The sequence below is a fragment of the Entelurus aequoreus genome, linkage group LG01 (assembly GCF_033978785.1).
Source record: "Entelurus aequoreus isolate RoL-2023_Sb linkage group LG01, RoL_Eaeq_v1.1, whole genome shotgun sequence".
NCBI classification, from domain to species: Eukaryota; Metazoa; Chordata; class Actinopteri; order Syngnathiformes; family Syngnathidae; genus Entelurus; species Entelurus aequoreus.
This window is the reverse complement of record NC_084731.1, coordinates 33,515,465-33,541,032: the sequence shown is the minus strand read 5'-3', so window position 1 is coordinate 33,541,032 and position 25,568 is coordinate 33,515,465. Positions and strand designations below refer to the sequence as shown.

General features: G+C 37.9%; 1 protein-coding gene and 1 long non-coding RNA gene across 3 annotated transcripts in view; one reads left to right on the top strand and one right to left on the bottom strand.

The window, feature by feature from the left end:
• The window catches only part of LOC133650847 (uncharacterized), an 83,315-nt gene extending 58,188 nt beyond the window's left edge, over window positions 1–25,127 (top strand). The window contains exons 2-3 of the long non-coding RNA XR_009826322.1: window positions 9,314–9,426; window positions 24,308–25,127. This is a non-coding gene — a long non-coding RNA (uncharacterized LOC133650847). The remainder of the gene's footprint in view (window positions 1–9,313; window positions 9,427–24,307) is intronic.
• Window positions 15,226–25,568, bottom strand: part of slc4a8 (solute carrier family 4 member 8) — a 98,870-nt gene continuing 88,527 nt past the window's right edge. For both annotated transcript variants that reach the window (XM_062048501.1, XM_062048508.1), the window contains 5 exons: window positions 24,462–24,635; window positions 24,258–24,389; window positions 24,082–24,185; window positions 20,661–20,766; window positions 15,226–20,499 (listed from right to left, as the gene is read on the bottom strand). In XM_062048501.1, coding sequence (XP_061904485.1) covers window positions 20,494–20,499; window positions 20,661–20,766; window positions 24,082–24,185; window positions 24,258–24,389; window positions 24,462–24,635 — 522 coding nt within the window. In that variant the 3' untranslated portion in view covers window positions 15,226–20,493. The remainder of the gene's footprint in view (window positions 20,500–20,660; window positions 20,767–24,081; window positions 24,186–24,257; window positions 24,390–24,461; window positions 24,636–25,568) is intronic.

The window sequence follows — 25,568 nt, the reverse complement described above, 5'->3', positions numbered from 1 at the left end:
GTGAATTTACCTTTAATTGAATTAAGTTAATAAAGTAACAGTGAATTTCAATTACCGTATATGAAATATTTAAATTCAATTTGATTAAGTTTAATAAATAACAGTGCATTTAAATTGAATTTAGTATATAAAGTCAAAATAATTAAATACAAATAAATTAAATATATGATTTGAAGTAACAATCAACTAATTTAGAAATGTGAAGAAACAGTAAATTTAAATTAAACTAAATATACAATCCGCGACCCCAAAAGGGACAAGCGGTAGAAATGGATGGATGGATGAATATATGATATAAGTAACAGTACATTTAGTTTTAAATAAGTATTATAAAGTACCTGTAGAGTGGAAAAACAAGTTGCCTCTATATTAAAGCTACTATCTGATGGATGACACCGACTGATTTACAAAGTTTGCAAGTAAATGGATCTGATCAAAATAGTATCAATCTCACAGAGCAGCCATTTTGAGGGATGATGAGCTAGCCAACACATCATCGCGTGATGTAGAGGTAGGAACCTCAGATCCCTTCCCCATCAACAACATTGCAAATCATGGAGACTTTATGAGAGCCAACAACGATTACTTTGGGAAAAGTTATTATACAGAATCTTACAAACCCCGTTTCCATATGAGTTGGGAAATTGTGTTAGATGTAAATATAAACGGAGTACAATGATTTGCAAATCATTTTCAACCCATATTCAGTTGAATATGCTACAAAGACAACATATTTGATGTTCAAACTGATAAACTTTTTTTTTTGTGCAAATAATCATTAACTTTAGAATTTGATGCCAGCAACACGTGACAAAGAAGTTGGGAAAGGTGGCAATAAATACTGATAAAGTTGAGGAATGCTCATCAAACACTTATTTGGAACATCCCACAGGTGAACAGGCAAATTGGGAACAGGTGGGTGCCATGATTGGGTATAAAAGTAGATTCCATGAAATGCTCAGTCATTCACAAACAAGGATGGGGCGAGGGTCACCACTTTGTCAACAAATGTGTGAGCAAATTGTTGAACAGTTTAAGAAAAACCTTTCTCAACCAGCTATTGCAAGGAATTTAGGGATTTTACAATCTACGGTCTGTAATATCATCAAAGGGTTCAGAGAATCTGGAGAAATCACTGCACGTAAGCAGCTAAGCCCGTGACCTTCGATCCCTCAGGCTGTACTGCATCAACAAGCGACATCAGTGTGTAAAGGATATCACCACATGGGCTCAGGAACACTTCAGAAACCCACTGTCAGTAACTATAGTTGGTCGCTACATCTGTAAGTGCAAGTTAAAACTCTCCTATGCAAGGCGAAAACCGTTTATCAACAACACCCAGAAACGCTGTCGGCTTCGCTGGGCCTGAGCTCATCTAAGATGGACTGATACAAAGTGGAAAAGTGTTCTGTGGTCTGACGAGTCCACATTTCAAATTGTTTTTGGAAACTGGACGCCGTGTCCTCCGGACCAAAGAGGAAAAGAACCATCCGGATTGTTATAGGCGCAAAGTTGAAAAGCCAGCATCTGTGATGGTATGGGGGTGTATTAGTGCTCAAGACATGGGTAACTTACACATCTGTGAAGGCGCCATTAATGCTGAAAGGTACATACAGGTTTTGGAGCAACATATGTTGCCATCTAAGCAACGTTACCATGGACGCCCCTGCTTATTTCAGCAAGACAATGCCAAGCCACGTGTTACATCAACGTGGCTTCATAGTAAAAGAGTGCGGGTACTAGACTGGCCTGCCTGTAGTCCAGACCTGTCTCCCATTGAAAATGTGTGGCACATTATGAAGCCTAAAATACCACAACGGAGACCCCCGGACTGTTGAACAAATTAAGCTGTACATCAAGCAAGAATGGGAAAGAATTCCACCTGAGAAGCTTAACAAATGTGTCTCCTCAGTTCCCAAACGTTTACTGAGTGTTGTTAAAAGGAAAGGCCATGTAACACAGTGGTGAACATGCCCTTTCCCAACTACTTTGGCACGTGTTGCAGCCATGAAATTCTAAGTTAATGATTATTTGAAAAAAAAAAAAAAGGTTTATGAGTTTGAACATCAAATATCTTGTCTTTGTAGTGCATTCAATTAAATATGGGTTGAAAAGGATTTACAAATCATTGTATTCTGTTTATATTTACATCTAACACAATTTCCCAACTCATATGGAAACGGGGTTTGTATATTGTTGATCATAAATATAAGGATGTTGACCTACAAGTTTTAGAAGGTCTGCTAAGCAGATCCAGCTTTAGTGAAACACTATAGCATCATGTAGCAGTATTGCTAAGTGTTAAACAAGAATTACAAACTACAAATATAATAAAATGATAGCTTACTGAACGAAGTCTGCTCTTACTTCGATGACGACTGATAGGATGTCCATGTCTTTCCGTTTAGATGAAAAATTAATCATGATGGACACGAATGGTTAACAAGGAAAAGTCTCCCTCCCTGTGTTTGTCTCCGTCTCAGGGTATACATTGAATGTCACAGATAAACAACTTCTAGATGTATGGCTAAATCCTTCGCATATCCAGATGAGAGGCATGATTTATAATCTACAATAAAGCAGTAGAGGGCTACTTAGCTGTGTGCTATCAATCTGCAGCTAAATAGTTTGTCTGCATTAGAGCTTATACTAACAACAATGCTAATATTTGGTTAATATTAAGGTCACATTATGTGTATAGGGTATTGTTGGCGGGTTTTGGATTTCTATCTAGAGGGTTTTGTTGGCAAAATGGAGAGCCCTCATTGACTACATCGTGAGCTGACTTTTTATGTAGTTATTTATTTACGACATCTAATGCGTAAAAAAAGAAAAACAAATGTGTTCATGTCTTATATAGGGATTGTGAATGATAGACAGCACATCTCAAATTTTTGCATATTTCCACTATGAATAATCTGATACTATGGTCAGAGTGCAGAAGTGTTACTCCAGATGTTTCTAATTTTACGGGCGATATAATGTAATTACAAAACGGAACTAAAGTAGGCTACTTGTGCTGTCCAGTCAGAATTTATCGCGCACCAGTTAGTGTGCTGTGCGCTTGCATCGGTATGTTGTTCAGCATAGCATTTCAGCAGATAAACTTAAAGGTGCAACTCGTAATAATTTCATGTCAAGTCATCATTAAATGGCCCTGATATGTCAAAAGGCATTAATAAATCATGTTCTTTTCTAATACCTCTATAACTGATAGCGGTATGCTTATTTCAAAATTAGATTTACTGCCCCGAAATATTGTTATTGTTTTCATTTCTATGCCCCGCCATACACGTTTGACCAATTAAAAAGTCTGAGTGTGTCACATCCAAGTTGCCAGTTACGCGCCGCCATCTTCGTCCAGCTACTGCCACTGGTAAAGTTACTAAACATGTCAGACCTTAATAAAGCTAAAAGGCGTCGTTACGATTTTCAACTTATTCATGACAACGCCAGGAACAAAACGAGGATTTGTATCGGGGATGCCTTTGAAAGATGGAGAGGATTGAAGGCGAAGTAGATTTTTTCATCTGACGCCAAAACGTAAAGCATTTATGTTTTCTTATTACTTGACATTTGGTATGTAAACTATATTGTCCAATACAGTCTATGATCTTGTCTAACAAAGCTAGTATGTTCGTGCAACGAAAGCTTAGGAGCGAAGCACCATCACACTGGTGTAGCTTAGCATGCTAGCCCGGTAAATGACACATCCGACATATAGGTTAACAGGGCTAATTGTGGTTTCTGGTACTGTATGTGCGTCAGGCACATATGGGCTGGTATTTGCTTGGCACAATATAATGCATTATTTTACTGTTGGCCTTGGCTTACCATCAAAGTAGGCCAATGCGATATATAACATATATATATATATATATATATATATATATATATATATATATATATATATATATATATATATATATATATATATATATATATATATATATATATATATATATATATATATATAGGGGATGGCGTGGCGAAGTTGGTAGAGTGGTCGTGCCAGCAATCGGAGGGTTGCTGGTTACTGGGGTTCAATCCCCACCTGCTACCATCCTAGTCACGTTCGTTGTGTCCTTGGGCAAGACACTTCACCCTTGCTCCTGATGGGTGCTGGTTAGCGCCTTGCATGGCAGCTCCCGCCATCAGTGTGTGAATGTGTGTGTGAATGGGTGAATGTGGAAATACTGTCAAAGCGCTTTGAGTACCTTGAAGGTAGAAAAGCGCTATACAAGTATAACCCATTTATCATTTATTCATTATATATTATATAATTATTTAATTATTTCGATGGTGGTCAGAGCGGTCAAACTAGACATTTTAGCAGGGTAATGCCAACAATCTGTCCCGACTCCCGACAAAAATATTGCTACGTAACTTTACAAATACATTTGGCTAATCGTCATCAGTAAAATGTGTCATAATTACTTAGTAAACCATCTTGCAAGAAGCATAAACATGAGAAACCTACAGCGTAGGACTCGTCGATTGCCATTTGAAGTTCCTTGGGGTAGGATTCGGATTCGGCTGCGTATCTGGCAACCTCAGTCATGGAGAGTGGGAGAGGACTACAGAATTTTGACCGGGATTGCAGTACCATTTCTGGCCACATTACTACATACGGCACCTTTAACGAAAGTCCGCGGCAAAGCCAAATTATTTGCATATGATGGGTAAGTGTATGTTCAACCATTTGTGGCTCCAGAACGATCAATTTAATGCATGTTTGAAGCCAGTGGATGGAAACTTAGTGCCGCCCTAGTGGCTCCCTGGAGCATTTTAAAAAAAATATTGAAAATGAAAAAAGATGGGGGGAAAATCATTTTTTTGTTTTACTATGTTTTTTGTTTGAGGACAAACATGACCCAAACCTTCCAAATGGTTAGAAAGCCCACTGTTTAATATGTTTGTGTGTATGCTTCACTGTTGAGAGTATTTGGTGAACGCTGTTTTGTCCTACTAATTTTGGCGGTTCTTGAACTCACCATAGTGTGCACTGTGAAGCAACAGTTTGTTTACATGTAAAATCTTCCACTCCTTCTTTGTCTCATTTTGTCCATCAAAAGTTTTATGCTGTGTGTGAATGCACAAAGGTGCACTTTGTTGATGTTATTGACTTGTTGGCGTGCTAATCAGGCATATTTGGTCAGTGCATGACTGCAAGCTAATCAATGCTAACACGCTATTTAGGCTAGCTATATGTACATATTGCATCATTATGCCTCATTTGTAGCTATATTTGAGCTCATTTAATATCCTTTACTTTTATCCTCTTTGTATATAATTTAGTTTTGAATGTCTCATGACACGTTATCTGTTTGTAATATTGGCTGCATTTCAGGTAGTTGTTTGTGTGCCATGTTGTTCCAGACAACAGCAAACATTACCTAGCTCGCCAAAGATTGTAATATATCTATTAAAAGAAGACAACCTTTAATTTGAACACACACATCTATACATTTGGCCATTAAAAGCCAGTAATTTCCAGGAGTTATCTCATCTTCTGAGTAGCCTCTGATTTACTAATGTGTTCTAATGTTGTAAAAATGTGTAGAATAAATATTAAATTTCAACATTTCTGTCAACAAAGATTTGCTTCAGCCTGCGACACATAGTCATTTTGATAGTAGACTAATATAGCTAATATAGACACTTACGTCATGTGTTGCCTTCATTATAAGACTTACATATGGCTTCTCATTTTTTGCGGCTCCAGACAGATTTGTCTTTTGTATTTTTTGTCCAATATGGCTCTTTCAACGTTTTGGGTTGCCGACCCCTGACTTATGCAGAGAACCGTGTTCAGTTCATTGAAAAAGCGCCCTTTTGAATTGCAAAATGTATGTAAAGCAGAAAAATTAGTTTATAATTTTCAGGAACTTGACAGGTGGTCAGTGTTGGGACTAACGCAATACAAAGTAACGCGTCACTGTAACGCCGTTATTTCCGGCGGTAACTAGTAGTCTAACGCGTTATTTCTTATATTCAGTAATTCAGTTACCGTTACTACATGATGCATTACTGTGTTATTTTACGTTATTTTTTATATAGTATCGGCTACAAACTGAGAAGATCTGAGTGTGTTTTATTGGAGAGCTGCGGTGTCGTCCTTCTGATTCTTCCTGTGTCACAAGGGGGAGAAGAGGCGCGCTGTGTGGGTGTGTGTGGGGCGGGGGGGCGTGTCTGTGTTTACTAACAAGACATCATGGCGGAGCCGAAGCCGAGTTTCTTAACATGGAGATATTCTCACTACTTTTCTTTTGTCGAGCACAAAGAAAAGAACATTTTAGTTACGGTAAATGTAAGTTGTCTTGGATCAAAGATCCTAACTACTGCCCAAAACAGATATTCAAGTCTGCTGAAACAGCTACAAAAGCAACATGCTTGGATTAAGCTAGTAAAGAGAGACACAGACTCCGATGCCACTTCACCTCCACCTAAGGATTTTAACGGAGGGACTGCTAGCCAGGACAACATTGATAGAGCCATTGCATCGTATGTGCTAGAAGACATGCAGGCTATTTCTACAGTGGGGTCACCTGCTTTCAGGCAGCTAATTAGCATGATAGCGGGTGTCAAATGGCACGAAAACATTTTCCAAATTCCTGGACACAGTGGACAGTGAGCACATAAAAATGGAAAGCAAGCTAAATAAAACACTCCAAACTCTGCCTCTGCTCATCATTCAGCACTGAAGGTACACACACTCTGTCAATTCTCTTATATACTCTTTTATTCTAGATTTCTAGAGTGTTTGATTATCACATCACTCTAAATGTATAGACTCTAAAGTTCACAAACATAAAGAGGGATCCTAGTGGGCCAGGCCAATCTTTCCTTGTCTCTAAACTAAAACTGGGGAAATGCGTAGTGTTCTGGGCTTCAGTACAGTGTTGATCTCATGAAGACATGATTTTATTTCACAATTCCTTGAGAGAAAAAAACGCCTGGTTAGGCGTGTGTATAGCAGTATGTGTGCTGTATATAGTGACATGACATATAATCATGTCATGTGTGCCTTCCTTGGGTCAAGCCAGGTTTACAGCTATGTTGTGACATGTTGTTATTGTGCTGTTTGTTACTTATCTATGTTATGTTGCAGCTATTTAAAATAGTTTTGTCAATTTGTTCTGGCCCAAAATAAATTGGCCCTTTGAAAGATATCTTTGTCTTTTTGTGTTGTATGTAGACCATATTGCTTAGCAGAGTTCAGTGATGCAAATGCATATCAAGATGATCAACAGATTGTATTATTCTCCAGTGCAATAACAGTACTGAAATGAAGGCTAAGAGGCCATTAAAGGCCTACTGAAACCCACTACTACCGACCACGCAGTCTGATAGTTTATATATCAATGATGAAATCTTAACATTATAACACATGCCAATACGGCCGGGTTAACTTATAAAGTGACATTTTAAATTTGCCGCTAAACTTCCGGTTCGAAACGCCTCTGAGGATGCCGTATGCGCGTGACGTAACCCGGGGAACACGGGTATGCCTTCCACATTGAAGCCAATACGAAAAAGCTCTGTTTTCATTTCATAATTCCACAGTATTCTGGACATCTGTGTTCGTGAATCTGTTGCAATCATGTTCATTGCATTATGGAGAAGGAAGCTGAGCAAGCAAAGAAGAAAGTTGTCGGTGCGAAATGGACGTATTTTTCGAACGTAGTCAGCAACAACAGTACACAGCCGGCGCTTCTTTGTTTACATTCCCGGAAGATGCAGTCAAGATGGAAGAACTCGGATAACAGAGACTCTAACCAGGAGGACTTTTGACTTCGATACACAGACGCCTGTAGAGAACTGGGACAACACAGACTCTTACCAGGATTACTTTGATTTGGATGACAAAGACGCAGACGTGCTACTGTGAGTATGCAGCTTTGGCTTCTAAACATTTGATCGCTTGACCGTATGTGCGCAACTTTTTTTGCGTATGTACGTAACTTTTTTAAAATATATAAGCTTTATGAACCTTGGGTTAGGTGAACGGTCTTTTGGGCTGAGTGATTGTGTGTGTTGATCAGGTGTTTGAATTGTATTGGCGTGTTCTATGGAGCTAGGAGCTAGCAGAGGAGCTAGGAGCTAGCATAACAAACACGCAGGTGTTTTTATGCAGGATTAATTTGTGGCATGTTAAATATAAGCCTGGTTGTGTTGTGGCTAATAGAGTATATATATGTCTTGTGTTTATTTACTGTTGTAGTCATTCCCAGCTGAATATCAGGTCACCCCCGGCTCTCACAGCATCTTCCCTATCTGAATAGCTTCAACTCCCCACTAGTCCTTCACTTGCACTTTACTCATCCACAAATCTTTCATCCTCGCTCAAATTAATGGGGAAATTGTCGCTTTCTCGGTCCGAATCTCTCTCACTTCATGCGGCCATCATTGTAAACAATAGGGAACTGTGCGTATATGTTCAACTGACTACGTCACGCTACTTCCGGTAGGGGCAAGCCTTTTTTTTATCAGATACCAAAAGTTGCAATCTTTATCGTCGTTGTTCTATACTAAATCCTTTCAGCAAAAATATGGCAATATCGCGAAATGATCAAGTATGACACATAGAATAGATCTGCTATCCCCGTTTAAATAAAAAAATTCATTTCAGTAGGCCTTTAATTAGAGCCTTAAAAAAAGTTTTAAAAAAATTAAAAAAAAGTAACTAGTTATTTTTCACAGTATCGCGTTACTTTTTGGTGTAAGTAACCGAGTTAGTAACTGAGTTACTTTTTAAATAAAGTAGCTAGTAACTGTAACTAGTTACTGGTTTTCAGTATTTAACCCAACACTGGAGGTGGTTTTGCTCTCCGTGTGTCAGTTAAAATAATTGTACTATGGATGTAATTTTAATGTGTTAGCAATTGAAAAAAAATGGCCAAAGACATGCACCTGGGGATAGGTTGATTGGCAACACTAAAATTGGCCCTAGAGTGTGAATGTGAGTGTGAATGTTGTCTGTCTATCTGTGTTGGCCCTGTGATGAGGTGGCGACTTGTCCAGGGTGTACCCCGCCTTCCGCCCGAATGCAGCTGAGATAGGCTCCAGCACCCCCCGCCACCCCAAAAGGGACAAGCGGTAGCAAATGGATGGATGGTAAAAATGTTCCTCCCACTTCCCGCCACCCAAGTGACGTCACATTCAACCGCTTGTCTGATTGGCTCAGTCCAGAGCCCGCCAGCTGTTTGTAATCAGCAGCTCATGCTCACATGACACCATGAAGCCTTACGGCGCACATTTGGAAATACATCAACTCTGCAGTGCATCTTTAACCTACTGGCTTTTCCCACAGGCTGTGTTCGCGGGGAGGATCACGTCCAGCTGTGCAAACACTTTTCCACGCACCTCAAGGATCCCATGTGGGGGAGGAAGGAGACGCGTAGGAAAAGTTGCTGCCCTCTTGTGGTACAAAAACATTACTACACATCCACATTGGTCAAAACAATAAGCGTTGATTTTTGAGTAGCCTACTTTATTTAACAATGTATTATTTTTACTGGTAGACTTTTTATTTTAGAATCGAATAATTCCAGTCAAAAAAGGCAATAGTACAAACAAACAAAATGTGTTCACAAATATTTTTTTGTATCTTGGTAAAAATGAATAGATAAAGTTAATGTTGGACGAATTAGTTTTTAAAAAAAAATGCAATGTTATAAATAGTATAAAAATATAACACTTCAATGCTACTAATAATAAAAATGCAAATAAAATGAATAGGTGATAAGGGAACTGCACTTTTTTTTTTTAAATTTTGCATAACATTCACAATCCCTATGTAAGACAAGCATACATGGTTTTATCTTTTTATGCATTCTAACTCGCAAATAAATGTTAGCAAAAGTCAGCTAACAATGGAGCTTATGAGAGTCGCTCTCTTCCACCTGTGAAGCGCGCTAAAAAAACACTTCCATCAAGGTTTTGTATACACACTGTATATGTATATGTAATGTAGTTACAGGCACATTCATAACATGTCATATTCACGCAGTGGCGCACTCATTTCATAAATGCATCCCAATGTTCACTTTTTCCTTCAACAACAACACTGACTACAACTCATGGCAGACATGAGAGACAACAAACATAATAAAACATTGCTTACTGCACATTGCCAACTAATGGGATGTTCTTATCCTCCCGTTTAGATGAGGACTTAATCATAATCAAACTACAAGTGTTCACAAAGTACACAGAACAAGAATTACGATGAACATTTTGAACCCTTTTTTTTTATTCAGACAATTATGTATGTATTTAATATTGGTTTACTTAGGTACATTATTTGTTTATTATTTATTTGTTCACTGTTATGTTACAGAGAACAAGGAAATTGGATAAAATTGTTATCGTATGAAAAGGAGTAGGTTTAAATAAGCTCTGCTTCTTCCTACTCCTTTTCGGACGTACTGTAATGAAACAACTGGAAATATGTGATGAATTACATTGTATCGTATGCATGTTCGAATTTAACTGAACTGAACTGAACAATAATCCTCATGAAGGGTTAAAGGAAAAACAGGGTGGCTGCAAAACAGCCTCTTTTCTGTCTTTCTCTCCATCTCTGGGTCTAAGTTGAATGTCACAGTTGATCAGCTTCTTGTTTTATGTCCACAACCTTCTAATCTACAGTTGAGGCATGATTTATAATCGAGAATCAACTTTCACCAGCTCACAGGCAAGAGAGCAGCTCGCCGACTGTGCACACAGCAGCATAATCGAGTTACTCTTTGTGATCAATGGGCCACTAAAAGTAGGTTCCTAAAGTTAGCTTTCATAATAATAATATCACTAATACTTGTTTGATATTCAGGCCACAAAATGTTAAGTATTGTTGGCTGCTTTTGGATGTTATTTATTGGGCTTTGTGGGCGTTAAAGAGGACCTCCTATTGAGTTAGAATGCATCAAAAAGGAAAAACATATGTGTGTTTGTCTTACACAAGGATTATGAATGATAGGCAAAATATTTTTAAAAATGCCCTTCCCTTTCATGCATATATGTATACAACATTTCTAATATTTATTATAATTATTATGATTGCATAGTTACACAATTATCAAAATTATGGCAGCCAAACTATATTAGTATTTATACATTATGTCCTCTAAAAAGAATATAATTATTTTATAAATACCAATATAAATGTTTAGATATACATAAGGTTTACTAATAATTAATATATTTATTTTAGATAGATTAACAAAATCTAACAAACATATTAGTCCAACTCATTGTTGTGTAAAACAGGTTGACAAGAATATTTTTGGGGGTTGACATTTTTTTTTTGTGTTGTATATATTTTTCAAACACACAAAAATGTGCAGGACAACAGTAAAATACATAAAAACATACATTTTATTAAAGCGGCAAAGTATATATTTTGACTTTTATTTTTGTTTAACTAATAAAAATAGAAGCACAAACTAATTAAAGAAGGCAAAGTCACAATTTAACTTTAAGTGGAATCGTTTATTTGTCTTTGTATATAATTCCAAAAAACAACAGTACACATACATATAAAACATGTACACTTCAGTTTGAGACAGTCTATAATGTTTTAAGAGACAACACTTGCTCTTTATGGCTCCTTATCAACTGTCGTACAGTCGCTCTTCTCCCTGAATCTTCTCTTGTCGTCATTCACTGTACATACTGGTGATCATACCAGGGGAGCTAAACGGTCCAAATGTGACACATTTGCAATGCTCTAAAATAATCCAAAAATAATGCTACAGGAAGTGGTTTATACATTTATACATTGAATTTGTCTGATGGAAACATTCATATGCATGTCAGCCATACATTCCCATCTAATAATGTGTCAAATTGATGAATTCAATATACTGTACATACATTTATTCCCCTGACTGTACACAATGAATAGTAGGTCATGCTTTCACTAAGTTTGTTATCATGTACACACAGCGAATATTAACATTCAAATGTCTTACATACTGTATATACTTGAAGGTACAAGACACAAATACAGACGTTACCGACAAGGACGACTCACAGAAAGTTACAGTGAAGCATTAATGCACTTTTGAAATCTACAAGATGTAGACCGATTATACAGGGAGCGCAAAAGAGTATCATTTATTTTGACTAAATGGAGAATAAAAGGCAGATTTCAAAGCGTAGAACAGAAAATTTAAATTTCACTTCTTGGCTTCTTGTTGTGCAAATGAATGAAATTATTTTGTCCTCCACCCAAACATGACATGACACACCAAGCTTTGCCTTGACCCACCTAACTTATTTTTACACTTTATACAGAACGTCAATATATGAAATATATAAATGATTGTAATAAATCATTTAAACGGTCTAGTAGGTCTCTTAAAAATAACGGAATATTAAATAGATGTATCTACAGAAAGTGCTACTACAAATAAAGCGCTTTATTCAAGTGAAAAAGACAGAAATTTAGCACGTTGAATGGAAATGTCACTGCTCAAAGGATCCCTGAAGATAATTATTATTATTTGTGTATAATTCAAATCCCTACTACTCACTTGAGATTGGGTAAATTATTGCTAATAAACTCCAACTTCCCTCCACCAAAAAAAGAGCAATTTTTTATTACTGCCCTCTAGTCAGGTCTCCAATCCTCCCCTCAAAGTGCCTTGCAGGAGTTTTAACAAACTAGTCTGAGGTAAAGAAATAAGACACTACTATGTTTCTAGTACTTTTGGCTGTTTCCACTCGTGTGGATCCTCCTAATATTTACAATACCACACAAAAAAACACAATTTACAGTGAAACATGAGAGTATATAACGTGTGCACCAATGGACTGACCACGTCATCACAAACCAGAGAAGCGTGCATGACACATTTTTGAAAGGATGAGCGACAGACACACGTTACGTCAACAAAGGATTTTAGATTCTGTCATACGGCCCAGCTGAGAGAGCTGAGCCATCAAGGGTTAGAATTTGTGTGGGTTTGTATGTGCGGCCAACAACTTAGTAGGATGTCGTACAAAATGATTGCCCTGAATGCAGCATGTCGGCCATGTTTGTGCAGTTTGGAGGCGCACATTAGCAGACTTTTAACTGTGTTAAAACCACACTAATGCACACTTAGTCTTACTGTCAGTGTTTCCCATACATTCATAAATTTATAGCAAACTGCCACAAATAAAAATGGACCGCCGTGGATGAACACATTATAATGGGACTGTATGTGAATGAAGCTTTACGCCGTACAGTAGGTGGCAGTGTAACTCTACTTCTTAACACATCACATTTGCACCAAGAGCATAAGAAGACGTAGCAAGAGGGATTGGTGTTAGCAAATTAGCGATTTTTATACCTCTATGGATACTTTTTTTTTTTAAAGCGACTAACAACAAATGTACAGTAAATTTCGGACTAGAAGTTACTACTTTTTTTCCTCCGCTTTGAAACCTGTGGCTTACAAAACGGTGCAGCAAATTAATGGCTTTTTCTTCGCTAATGGCCATAATTGTAACAAATCACCAGACACTGAAGAGGTGTGAGATTGTTTGTGCTACGGCGGCATCTTTGCAGGTGTTGCGGGCTGAACGTCTTCACCGTATTTCTTTCTGTTTAGTGCTTTCAACCGGAAGTACGAGTGCTGTTGCTTCTTTTAGTCTTCCATAGCGTTTTTACTCATATGGATTCTTTTGTGTTTATCGGTACTCTTATCGGTACTACAAACCCCGTTTCCATATGAGTTGGGAAATTGTGTTAGATGTAAATATAAACGGAATACAAGGATTTGCAAATCCTTTTCAACCCATATTCAGATGAATGCACTACAAAGACAACATATTTGATGTTCAAACTCATAAACTTTATTTTTTTTTTGCAAATAATAATTAACTTAGAATTTCATGGCTGCAACACATGCCAAAGTAGTTGGGAAAGGGCATGTTCACCACTGTGTTACATGGCCTTTCCTTTTAACAACACTCAGTAAACGTTTGGGAACTGAGGAGACACATTTTTTAAGCTTCTCAGGTGGAATTCTTTCCCATTCTTGCTTGATGTACAGCTTAAGTTGTTCAACAGTCCGGGGGTCTCCTTTGTGGTATTTTAGGCTTCATAATGCGCCACACATTTTCAATGGGAGACAGGTCTGGACTAAGGGCAGGCCAGTCTAGTACCCGCACTCTTTTACTATGAAGCCACGTTGATGTAACACGTGGCTTGGCATTGTCTTGCTGAAATAAGCAGGGGCGTCCATGGTAACGTTGCTTAGATGGCAACATATGTTGCTCCAAAACCTGTATGTACCTTTCAGCATTAATGGCGCCTTCACAGATGTGTAAGTTACCCATTTCTTGTGCACTAATACACCCCCATACCATCACACATGCTGGCTTTTCAACTTTGCGCCTATAACAATCCGGATGGTACTTTTCCTCTTTGGTCCGGAGGACACGAGGTCCACAGTTTCCAAAAACAATTTGAAATGTGGACTCGTCAGACCACAGAACACTTTTCCACTTTGTATCAGTCCATCTTAGATGAGCTCAGGCCCAGCGAAGCCGACGGCGTTTCTGGGTGTTGTTGATAAACGGTTTTCGCCTTGCATAGGAGAGTTTTAACTTGCACTTACAGATGTAGCGACCAACTGTAGTTACTGACAGTGGGTGTCTGAAGTGTTCCTGAGCCCATGTGGTGATATCCTTTACACACTGATGTCGCTTGTTGATGCAGTACAGCCTGAGGGATGGAAGGTCACGGGCTTAGCTGCTTACGTGCAGTGATTTCTCCAGATTCTCTGAACCCTTTGATGATATTACGGAGCGTAGATGGTGAAATCCCTAAATTCCTTGCAATAGCTGGTTGAGAAAGTTTTTTCTTAAACTGTTCAACAATTTGCTCATGCATTTGTTGACAAAGTGGTGACCCTCGCCCCATCCTTGTTTGTGAATGACTGAGCATTTCATGGAATCTACTTTTATACCCAATCATGGCACCCACCTGTTCTCAATTTGCCTGTTCACCTGTGGGATGTTCCAAATAAGTGTTTGATGAGCATTCCTCAACTTTATCAGTATTTATTGCCACCTTTCCCAACTTCTTTGTCACATGTTGCTGGCATCAAATTCTAAAGTTAATGATTATTTGCAAAAAGAAAAATGTTTATCAGTTTGAACATCAAATATGTGGTCTTTGTAGCACATTCAACTGAATATGGGTTGAAAAGGATTTGCAAATCATTGTATTCCGTTTATATTTACATCTGACACAATTTCCAAACTCATATGGAAATGGGGTTTGTATATAGACTTAGACAAACTTTATTGATTCACAAGGGAACTTCTGTAATTTGTGGAAATAAAGATGTGAAAAAATGCATTTTAATTACAATTCTATTAGCATAAGAGGTTGAACACCTGTAACATCACAGAGCAGGAAAGTCTTTAATCAACGCCTGTTTTTTTAAGTTAATTTTAAGGTTCTTATGGTTTATAAATGTTTTTATGGTATTGAGCCTTCTTATCTTTCAGATTTGCTTTTACCCTACGAACCTTCCCGGGCCCTGAGATCCTCCGGCACTCATCTCCTAATTATTCCAAAAGTCAGGACACAAAGTCACGGGATGGCATTTTTCCATCATTATGGCCCCCGTCTATGGAAGAGCTTGCTGGAGGACCTCAGGGCTGCGGAGAACGTTCATGTTTTTAAGAGCAGGCTTAAGACCCACCTTTTTGATTTGGCTTTTTATTTTTATAAATTTTATTTAACTAATTTGTACTTTACTTTTTATCTTATTAGTTATGCAAGATTTTATTTAGTTATATTTATTTATTATATATTTAATGTACCTGTATATTCATTTTATTTTTTATTCATTTATGATTTCAATTTGTTTATCTTCATATGTCTTACTTGTATTTTATCCTTTATCTCTCCTCATGGTTCTTACTATTTTACAGGTTTTATTACTAATGCTTTCCAGGGTTCTTCAGAGGGAGCCATGTGCCTCAGGGGTTATCGGCCGTGCTGTGAGGGTGCTTTGTGTCTGCGTCCTGGTAGCCATGGTCTGATGACCCCCTGGTGCAGATGGCTCCTGTGATAGTGTTTACTCACATGTCTCTTCTGTACTCAGCCATGCATTCATTTGTTCATATAGTTGCATATGTGTGTGTGTGTGTGTTTGGTATTTGTGTCCGTGCGTGTGTGCGTATGTGATAGTAGGGAATCTGGGTTATCGGAGTCTGTAAAGCACTTTGCGTTGCATTTCTTTTATGTATGAAAAGTGCTTTATAAATAAAGTTTGATTGATTGAATGTAACCCTGCTCAATGAAGAGACATCAAACGGCAACCAGAGACCTGTCAGTCACAGCGGATGCTATCTTCAAAGCAACTCTATGAATTATTATATTACCTAAATTTTTCCCGTTTTTGAGTGGATTATTATTGGCCTGTGCATTAATGGATCGCTAGGAGGATGGTTGATAAAACGTGGTCGTGACTCATCGTGAGTAAAATGTGTTCACTTCAAACTGACACAGCGTGCGTGACTTTGAGAAACTTTGGAGGAGGAAACATTGTTGTGTTACAAACTTTTGTGTGGTGTTGCTTCCTTATTTGTCTTTATTCAAAGCTGATTTTATGTGCAGCAGCAGCTGAACTGAATGTGACATTTTGTCATAATTACATCAGTCAGCTGGATAGTCCAGAATCTTCACGGTCCTCATGGACCGCCCTAATTAGGAGCCGGTACCAAAAAATACCGGAACTCGGTTTACATCCCTATTCATCACTCCAAGCAACGTTTGTAATTTTTACAATATAACCAAAACGTTTCCCACTTACTAAACTGTCCCATGTTTGATGTCAGTAGGAGTGTTTTCATGGATATTTGTACATGCTACGTAACATAATCAAGCTTGTGTCATTAGCATTGGCTAATATGCTAACACGTTTACGAGTATCGGTGTTAGTATTATTAACTTACAATGGCAATCTGTTTATATTGTTCCAGTTTTGTAAATATACCAAAACGTCATCGTGGACTTATTGTGTCTGTTTAGCTGATTGGAGAGCTAGCTTCCGCAGCTAGTGGGTCCATGGCGATGTCTTTTGTTTTGTTGGATCAGCTGTTTTACTGCCGTTTGGAAACAATTAAGGTATGTAAATAAACATTTGCAGAATATTTCTGTGTTAACAACTAATTTCACAACGTATGTCTGTGACTTATAGTCCCGTGCAGCTAATACATAGAAAATTTAGTGGGTGCGGTTTATATACCGGTGCACTCTATCGTCCGGGAAATACGGTAGTCACCTTTTCTGATCTTATTAGTCACTTTAGGAGACTGGAGCATGAAAGCGCGCATCTTTCTTCCCAACACCTTCACAGGTTGCTACGTCCTGCTTGCGATGTCATGTTGTTTGCCTACATTTTGTCACCACAGCCTCTGTTAAAACTACATGTGTCATGGCCAATTATGGAAGTTAGACCCCACCAACCCACCACCACAAATACCTTGCAGTCCAGTGGGAGACACTGACTGTATTATGGAAACATGTCACTAGAAATGAGTCCAGTTGGGAATGTAATTCAGTGATAAACATTTTGTACAAATTCCTACTAAAATCTGCTGGTTTTTTGATGAGTGTGTAAAGTTGTCTGCATTCAACACGGGGGCATTTCAGCCTGTACGATGGTAATATAATCAAGTAGATCCCTGCAATTCGCGAGGGTTTCATTCCCAGAACCCAGTGAGTGGTAAAACACTACGAATAATTGACGCATCCATAAAAAGCTAAAAAAAAAAAAAGTTTTTATTTTAACACTCTAAACCAATATTCAAGCCAATTGTTCAAGAAGACACACTTTAGTTTAGGGCAAAGGAAGAAACCTATTGGATTGTAATAAAAAGTGTGCATCAGAAATTTAGTTGAGGAAAAAAGAAAGAAGAAATGTTTTCTTAATTTCACACTGAATATTGCATAAATCCTAATGACAAAATTTGGGCATTTGCAAAAGGTGAAAATAAATGTGAAGGTATTGCATCAAGTCCACATTGATCTTGCAAAGTGCATCAACCTTTGCATCACAAATATTGGAAATCATATCGCAGCTGTTATTTTTTAATATTCCAATTGAAAATATGAGCGTTTGCTTACAGTATGTGTTCAGACTTTCGGGAGACATCCTGTATTTTGGATATTTTGGTTCATGGTTTTTGCTGCACCAACATGATTACAACTTGTTTGAATGCACAGTGGTACCTCGGATTTTGTAGGACTTACATCTCATAGGGGGCGGCGTGGCGAAGTTGGTAGAGTGGCCGTGCCAGCAATCGGAGGGTTGCTGGTTACTGGGGTTCAATCCCCACCTTCTACCATCCTAGTCACGTCCGTTGTGTCCTTGGGCAAGACACTTCACCCTTGCTCCTGATGGCTGCTGGTTAGCGCCTTGCATGGCAGCTCCCGCCATCAGTGTGTGAATGTGTGTGTGAATGGGTGAATGTGGAAATACTGTCAAAGCGCTTTGAGTACCTGGAAGGTAGAAAAGCGCTATACAAGTATAACCCATTTATCATTTATCATTTATAATTGGTTTTACCATGAAAATGCTCACCAACAATCTTCCAATGATTTTTTATTGCGTCTTGGTTATTGTACGGCCAAACATTGCCAACGGAATGATGTGCCGAACAAAGAGTCTTACGCCTTGGCGACTCAGTCTCTGTTTTTTATTGACTTCAAAGGAATCCACCATGGGACCAAATAAAGTTGCAAGTGCCAGCACTTTGATAAGGTGAGAAATACTAACTCGTAGCACGGTACAGGTAATTTATAGTTATTTGTCATTTATATTACACATAATTTTCTGCATGTAACACCATAATTATTGACTATAAAACATGTTTTGTGTTATTTTTGGGTGTCTGAAATGGATGAATTGGATTTGTTTTATTTCTTAAGGAAATAATTGTTTCAGTTTTTGTACAACACACATTACGGAACGGATTCCTACCAAAAAGCGAGGTATCACTGTATTATAAATTTGTAGCGTATTAACTGTGCACTTTTGGGTCACCAGTCGACTTGCATGCTATTACGGTAATCAGGGAAGATAACACAAACAAAGATTATGAAAAAACTATCTTTTCATATTTCAAATCCACAATCAAGAATCACAACATTGTGTGTGTGTGTGTGTGTGTGTGTGTGTGTGTGTGTGTGTGTGTGTGTGTGTGTGTGTGTGTGTGTGTGTGTGTGTGTGTGTGTGTGTGTGTGTGTGTGTGTGTGTGTGTGTGTGTGTGTGTGTGTGTGTGTGTGTGTGTGTGCACTTGTCTCACCGTCCTTGTGTGGACATACACTTGATAAACCACCCTTTCTGTGAGGATCTTTTGACTTGTGAGGACATTTGCCTGGTCCTCACAACTACAGAAGTAAAATATTTTTTTTACTTTGTGTGTTTTGCATTCTGAAGTGAGGTTGCAACTAGGGATGTCCGATAAATATTTTAAAATGTAATATCGGAAATTATTGGTATCGGTTTTTTTATTATCGGTATCGTTTTTTGTTTTTTTTGTTTGTTTTTTTTGTTTGTTTGTTTTTTTTATTAAATCAACATAAAAAAAACACAAGATACACTTACTCGTGCACCAACCCCAAAAGACCTCCCTCCCCCATTTACACTCATTCACACAAAAGAGTTGTTTCTTTCTATTATTAATATTCTGCTTCCTACATTATATATCAATATATATCAATACAGTCTGCAAGGGTAGTCCGTAAGCACACATGATTGTGCGTGCTGCTGCTCCACTAATAGTACTAACCTTTAACACTTAATTTTACTCATTTTCATTCATTACTAGTTTCTATGTAACTGTTTTTATATTGTTTTACTTTCTTTATTATTCAAGAAAATGTTTTTAATTTATTTATCTTATTTTATTAATTTTTTAAAAAAGTACCTTATCTTCACCATACCTGGTTGTCCAAATTAGGCATAATAATGTGTTAATTCCACGACTGTATATATCGGTTGATATCGGTATCGGTAATTAAAGAGTTGGACAATATCGGAATATCGGATATGGGCAAAAAGCCATTATCGGACATCCCTAGTTGCAACTCTTTACTCCCATCTAGGGCTAGATATATATTTTTTCATCATTCTAGCTATAGTGGAAAGGGGGGCCCTCACAACCTACTAACCAAACGTGGGTCCACACAAAGTAGGCAAGACATGTATGTGTGTGTGTGTGCGCGTGTGTGTGTGTGTGTGTGTGTGTGTGTGTGTGTGTGTGTGTGTGTGTGTGTGTGTGTGTGTGTGTGTGTGTGTTGCATGACAGTACTGTGAAGTGCTATGTGGAGCTGGTAGAAATTGTGGACTTTCCCAAATCTCTCAGACGGCCGATGGTCCAAAGCCAAATGGGGACATCCTGAGGTCCATATGGACAGTTTTGTAGCATAACTGCACGGACTGTGGGAATCTTTACTCATCTATAAAGGCAATCTCCTCAATCCTGCAAAAGGAAAACACACATATTGAGACAAATAATATGCATAGTTTGATGAGAAGCTGGTAGAACGTCATGGACATCAAGAGACTCAGTACATAGGGCAAGGGGCAGAGAGAGAGAGTGTGAGAGAGAGAGAGAGAGAGAGAGAGAAGGTCTGGTCTTGCCTTTTTAGCAGACACAGGCCGAGAATCCTTTTGATTGGAGTTGAGGGATTTCCACATGGTGGTTTTAGACATTTCATCAGATATATTAATATCAGAGGGATCACACCTGAGGAGCAAGGAGGGCAGAAGGAGAGGAGCTCAAAAAAGAGGAGTGAGGAGTGTCGCAGTGTTAGTCAACAGGATGCATCTCTAAATACACCAACATGCATGCGGGAAAGGTCAAGCATTTTAAGGCTGGTGTGTGTCTGCATAAACACTTTGATGCCAACATTTACACACATTTAGTGCTGCCAAATACATGCCACTGGTGGCGATGTGATACCGAAGTACAGGCAGTCCTTATGTCACAACATACAACTGATCCGCTATCCGTATCAGTCTGATATTGGCTAACAAAAGTATGGGATTATATTGGGTTGTATCTAAAAAACCCCGATACGAGTAGTCCTGTAGCGCGTTTACTTGTGCAAAGCTGGACAGCCAGTTAACATCTAAATGTCCTCCAATAAGCACACAAGGTTGGTCTTTTCTTCTATTTTACTCAAGTCATTTGCAAAAGGTAGACATGGTAGGCTATAGGCTACTAGGAGCTAGCAGCTACACACAGGCAAATGACATTTCCACAATAACGCTGAAATGTTCGTTTTTAAACATTAATTTTCATTTCATAATATCACTTCCACTTTTTAAAAAAATAAATATAGAAAAAAATATGATGGAAAGAAAATGTTGGTATTTTGGTTATTCTCCGAATTTTAACAAGTCCCGAGCCCAGGACCTTCGTATTGTGAGGCACATGCACTAACCCCTGTGCCACCGTGCTGCCCAAAAAATACATAAATATTAAATGTTATTATAAATGTGTCTGTTACTACATTACATATATACTTACATCATGTACAGTAGATAAAAGCTCAATGGAGGTGTTTGAATGTTTTTAAGGGCTTTATAGGCGGAATACAACATTGTAAGCAAATTGATCGCATTTATTTAATATCTAGAATGCATTAAAAAAAAAAATTTTGTGAACGATGAGCAAAATTCCAGAAAAAGTGCAGTTTCCCTTTAAGTCCTAGTAATAAATATTGTAATTGTTGGTCCAATTCACTGTATTTTCGTTTTCAAACGGTAGCAAATGGATAGATGGATATTTATAACAGAAACTAAAAGCTTGGTGGTTGTTGTTGTACAGGAAAGCAAAGTGCTTTATTCGACACATATGACCACATTATAGCGTCTTTGGTGCTATTGGTTAGCATCAAGCAAATATACCTAATCGTATTGATAAACTACTTAAATAAATCTCTCGTAGGCTCATCAGCATATATATCTTGATATCGCTAGCAAACATTGCTGAACAGCAGCGACATCTTTAGCTAAATAATGAGACAAAATAAGAACTTCACACCATAAAAACAACTGCAGACATGAATTATAGTTCAGACTAATATTTGTAGCAACAAATTAACTGCAAACAAACGTATCCTTTTTTTCATTAGCGTCACGTTCACAGCAGCACGATACTTGTTATGTCAATGATATACGTTACTTAGCGATGCACAAATACTTGTTTACTTTGTGAACCCCTCAAATGTAAAGACATGATGTGCCCCCAATCTTTTCATTTTAAATCCTTGTGTCAAAGGAAGTGAGGTCGTAGCAATAATGTCTGGTAATGATAAATGGTTTAAATCAGGGGTTCTTAACCTTTTTGACCTCGGGGCCCAACTTTTCCACTACAGAGGGGCCCGGGGCCCGCTCACATATTAACACTGAATTAGTAATCTTACTATTGTTTTGTTACTGATATGAAACGATGTGTTCATCACAAAGATTATAATTTATTTAAAACAAACCTTCGGCTTAGGTCAGGCTGATTAGACAAATACGTGCTAATCAAATACCGTATTTTTCTGACTATAAGTCGCAGTTTTTTTCATAGTTTGGCCGGGGGTGCGACTTATACTCAGGAGCGACTTATGTGTGAAATTATTAACACATTACTGTAAAATATAAAATAATATTATTTAGCTCATTCACGTAAGAGACTAGACGTATAAGATTTCATGGGATTTAGCGATTAGGAGTGACAGATTGTTTGGTAAACGTATAGCATGTTCTATATGTTATAGTTATTTGAATGACTCTTACCATAATATGTTACGTTAACATACCAGGCACGTTCTCAGTGGGTTATTTATGCGTCATATAACGTACACTTATTCAGCCTGTTGTTCACTATTCTTTATTAATTTTAAATTGCCTTTCAAATGTCCATTCTTGGTGTTGGGTTTTATCGAATAAATGTCCCCAAAAAATGTGACTTATACTCCGGAGCGACTTATATTTCGAAAAATGCGGTATACTGAATGAGAAAGGACTGATGAAAAAAATTAATGTACATACAATTATGTTGTGCTAAAAATAAAATAAATTACTAATGAATATTTTTGTAACTAAACTGTCAATAAAATTTAAGTGTAAATGAAAATACAGCCTCACCACTTTAGTCATAATTTTAATCTTTACTGCCACAAGTGGTGGAAAAATGTGTTACAGCTGCATTTTATGGCATTCCAAAAATTGGCATCGGCCCTATGGTTAAAAAGCACTGGTTTAAATCTTTAAAAAAAAAAAAAATCTTAAGAGTGTATAAATCCACTCCATCCCATTTTAAATATATTTTCATGATCGCTTATATATTTTCCTCTAAACCTTTCAAAATATGCCCAGGGTTGCACTGATGCAGGTAAATAAACAGTAGCCTAATGGGACTCCCGACCATCACCGAAAACCTGGCAATGTCTTTAGATCACGTGATTGCAACCCAGCCCTACGTTCCTTCTTTTTCTCTAGCATCTTGTCGTGGGGCGGACTGGCATGACATGCACATCTTCCGCTTTTGCCATTTCTCATAAAAAGTAGCGTATAGTTCTAACGTATGCATGTCACTAGACTCCGTATGGAAGTGCTAAAAACGTCAACACTGCTGACGGTAAGAAGATGCAGTCGAAGTGGAGGCACGTAAATAAGACTAAACGGCTAACCATGAAAAAAAACAGACGGTCAGAAAGCGGATTGAAGATGGTCTGTAAAACATCATCTATGCAAAATTTGGGCCAAAGAACTGGGAAGTGTCTCGATGTATTTTAATTAATTGAAAGAATACATAAAGAACAGTTGAATTGTAATATTTTACACCCTATTAAAGTGTTAAATGGCTTTAAAATGACTTAATGAAAAACAATACACGTTTAAAAATTAGCTTGATTATTAACATGAAGCCATATTCTGCTGGGATAATCACGTGACAACCACTACAAAAATGGTTCATATACGTCACCTGGGGACTGAATAGGGCCCATTTTAAGACATTTAAAATGTTTTTATGGGTGATACAGTATGTACAATCCCCTCCTACCTGGGGTCATGTGCCTTTGAGGTCTGCACTGGCTTACTGCTCTCCAGGGGAATCTGAACAGTTGCAGCATCTTCACTTTTGGTATCGAGCATAACCTGGGTTTCCTGCAATAGACAATCGTCAATATTTGCATGGGGACTAATTGTGCATGTAAATATCGCATTTCCCACAAATACCTCCTCAATCTTTTTGGAAGCGTCATCAAGGTTTTTTTTCTTCCATTCAGGCATTAAATCATCCAAGTAACTCAGCTCCCGATCGGAGAAACAAAAGTCCAGCAGTTTGCGGATAAATACCAAAGCCAGCACCTGCAGACGCAGAAGGGGACAGAAAAATCAGATTGAGTCAAAGAACGAGAGAACTCCGAGTGGTCAACTCACCATCATGGGGAAGACGATAGCAGCCGGTGAGGTCTTGATGACCCACAGCAGGACAAGACATGTGAGCTGCGTGAGCGTGAACAGATGAACCTTCCTCAAGGGAACGTGACGCAGGTAGATGAAGTCTGGCTGGTGCTTGGCCGGCATCCCAAACAACTTAAGACGGTCAAAGAACTGCAAGCAATATGTTCGATATGTCACAGACACAACAAGGTAAAGGTATGCAGAAGACATTTTGTCCCATTGACACATAATCACCAACCACAATATTAGGTACACCGACACAATCAAGTGTACAGGCGGGTCCTATAGGATAGTGTGTATGGAGGCACTTTCAACAAACAATACACAGACTTGTTCAATAAAGATAGTAGACTATTTATCCCACAATGGAGAAATTCTGGGATTGCGGTGCAGATTTTACATACAGTAACAAAATAAAACATTATTTTTTATTTTTTCATTTTCATTTATTTATTTCTGGCAATGACATAAAAAAAGTACAATGTTGACAACACATAATATAAATTAATATAGTGCAAAAGGTAATGTATAGTATGTAATGCATGATTGTCCAGTTTTGCCTGAAAGGGGGTGGGAAGAAGATAACTTATTTAATCCCACCCCCAGTTCTCCATTCAGTGATTATTCACATGAGTTTCACTCTTACTTTGTTCAAGGAGTATAATACAGATGTTGTATCATAGTGGCATTACCACAGGTAACAATAATTATTACACTGTAACAATAATTTGTATCAACAATGTAGGAATAATGAATATACCAACAATGGTAATAGACAACAAAGCAATAATAGTACGGTAATAGACAACATAGCAATAATGGTAAGGCAACATTGAGCACATGTTAACACTTTGAGACAGAGTACAGCAGCAGGTCAAATTAAAGACCCTCATCTCTATATTTGAACCAGACCCCATGTTTGTATAATAGTTTAAATCGATTAATAGTTTGGCATTGCTTGTGTTGTAAGTCCAGTTTGTTCCATAGTTTTACTCCGCATACAGACACACAAAAACATTTACGAGTGGTTTATGATAAAAACAATGAAAAGCTAACAATAGGTAATAATTATACTACTATTGC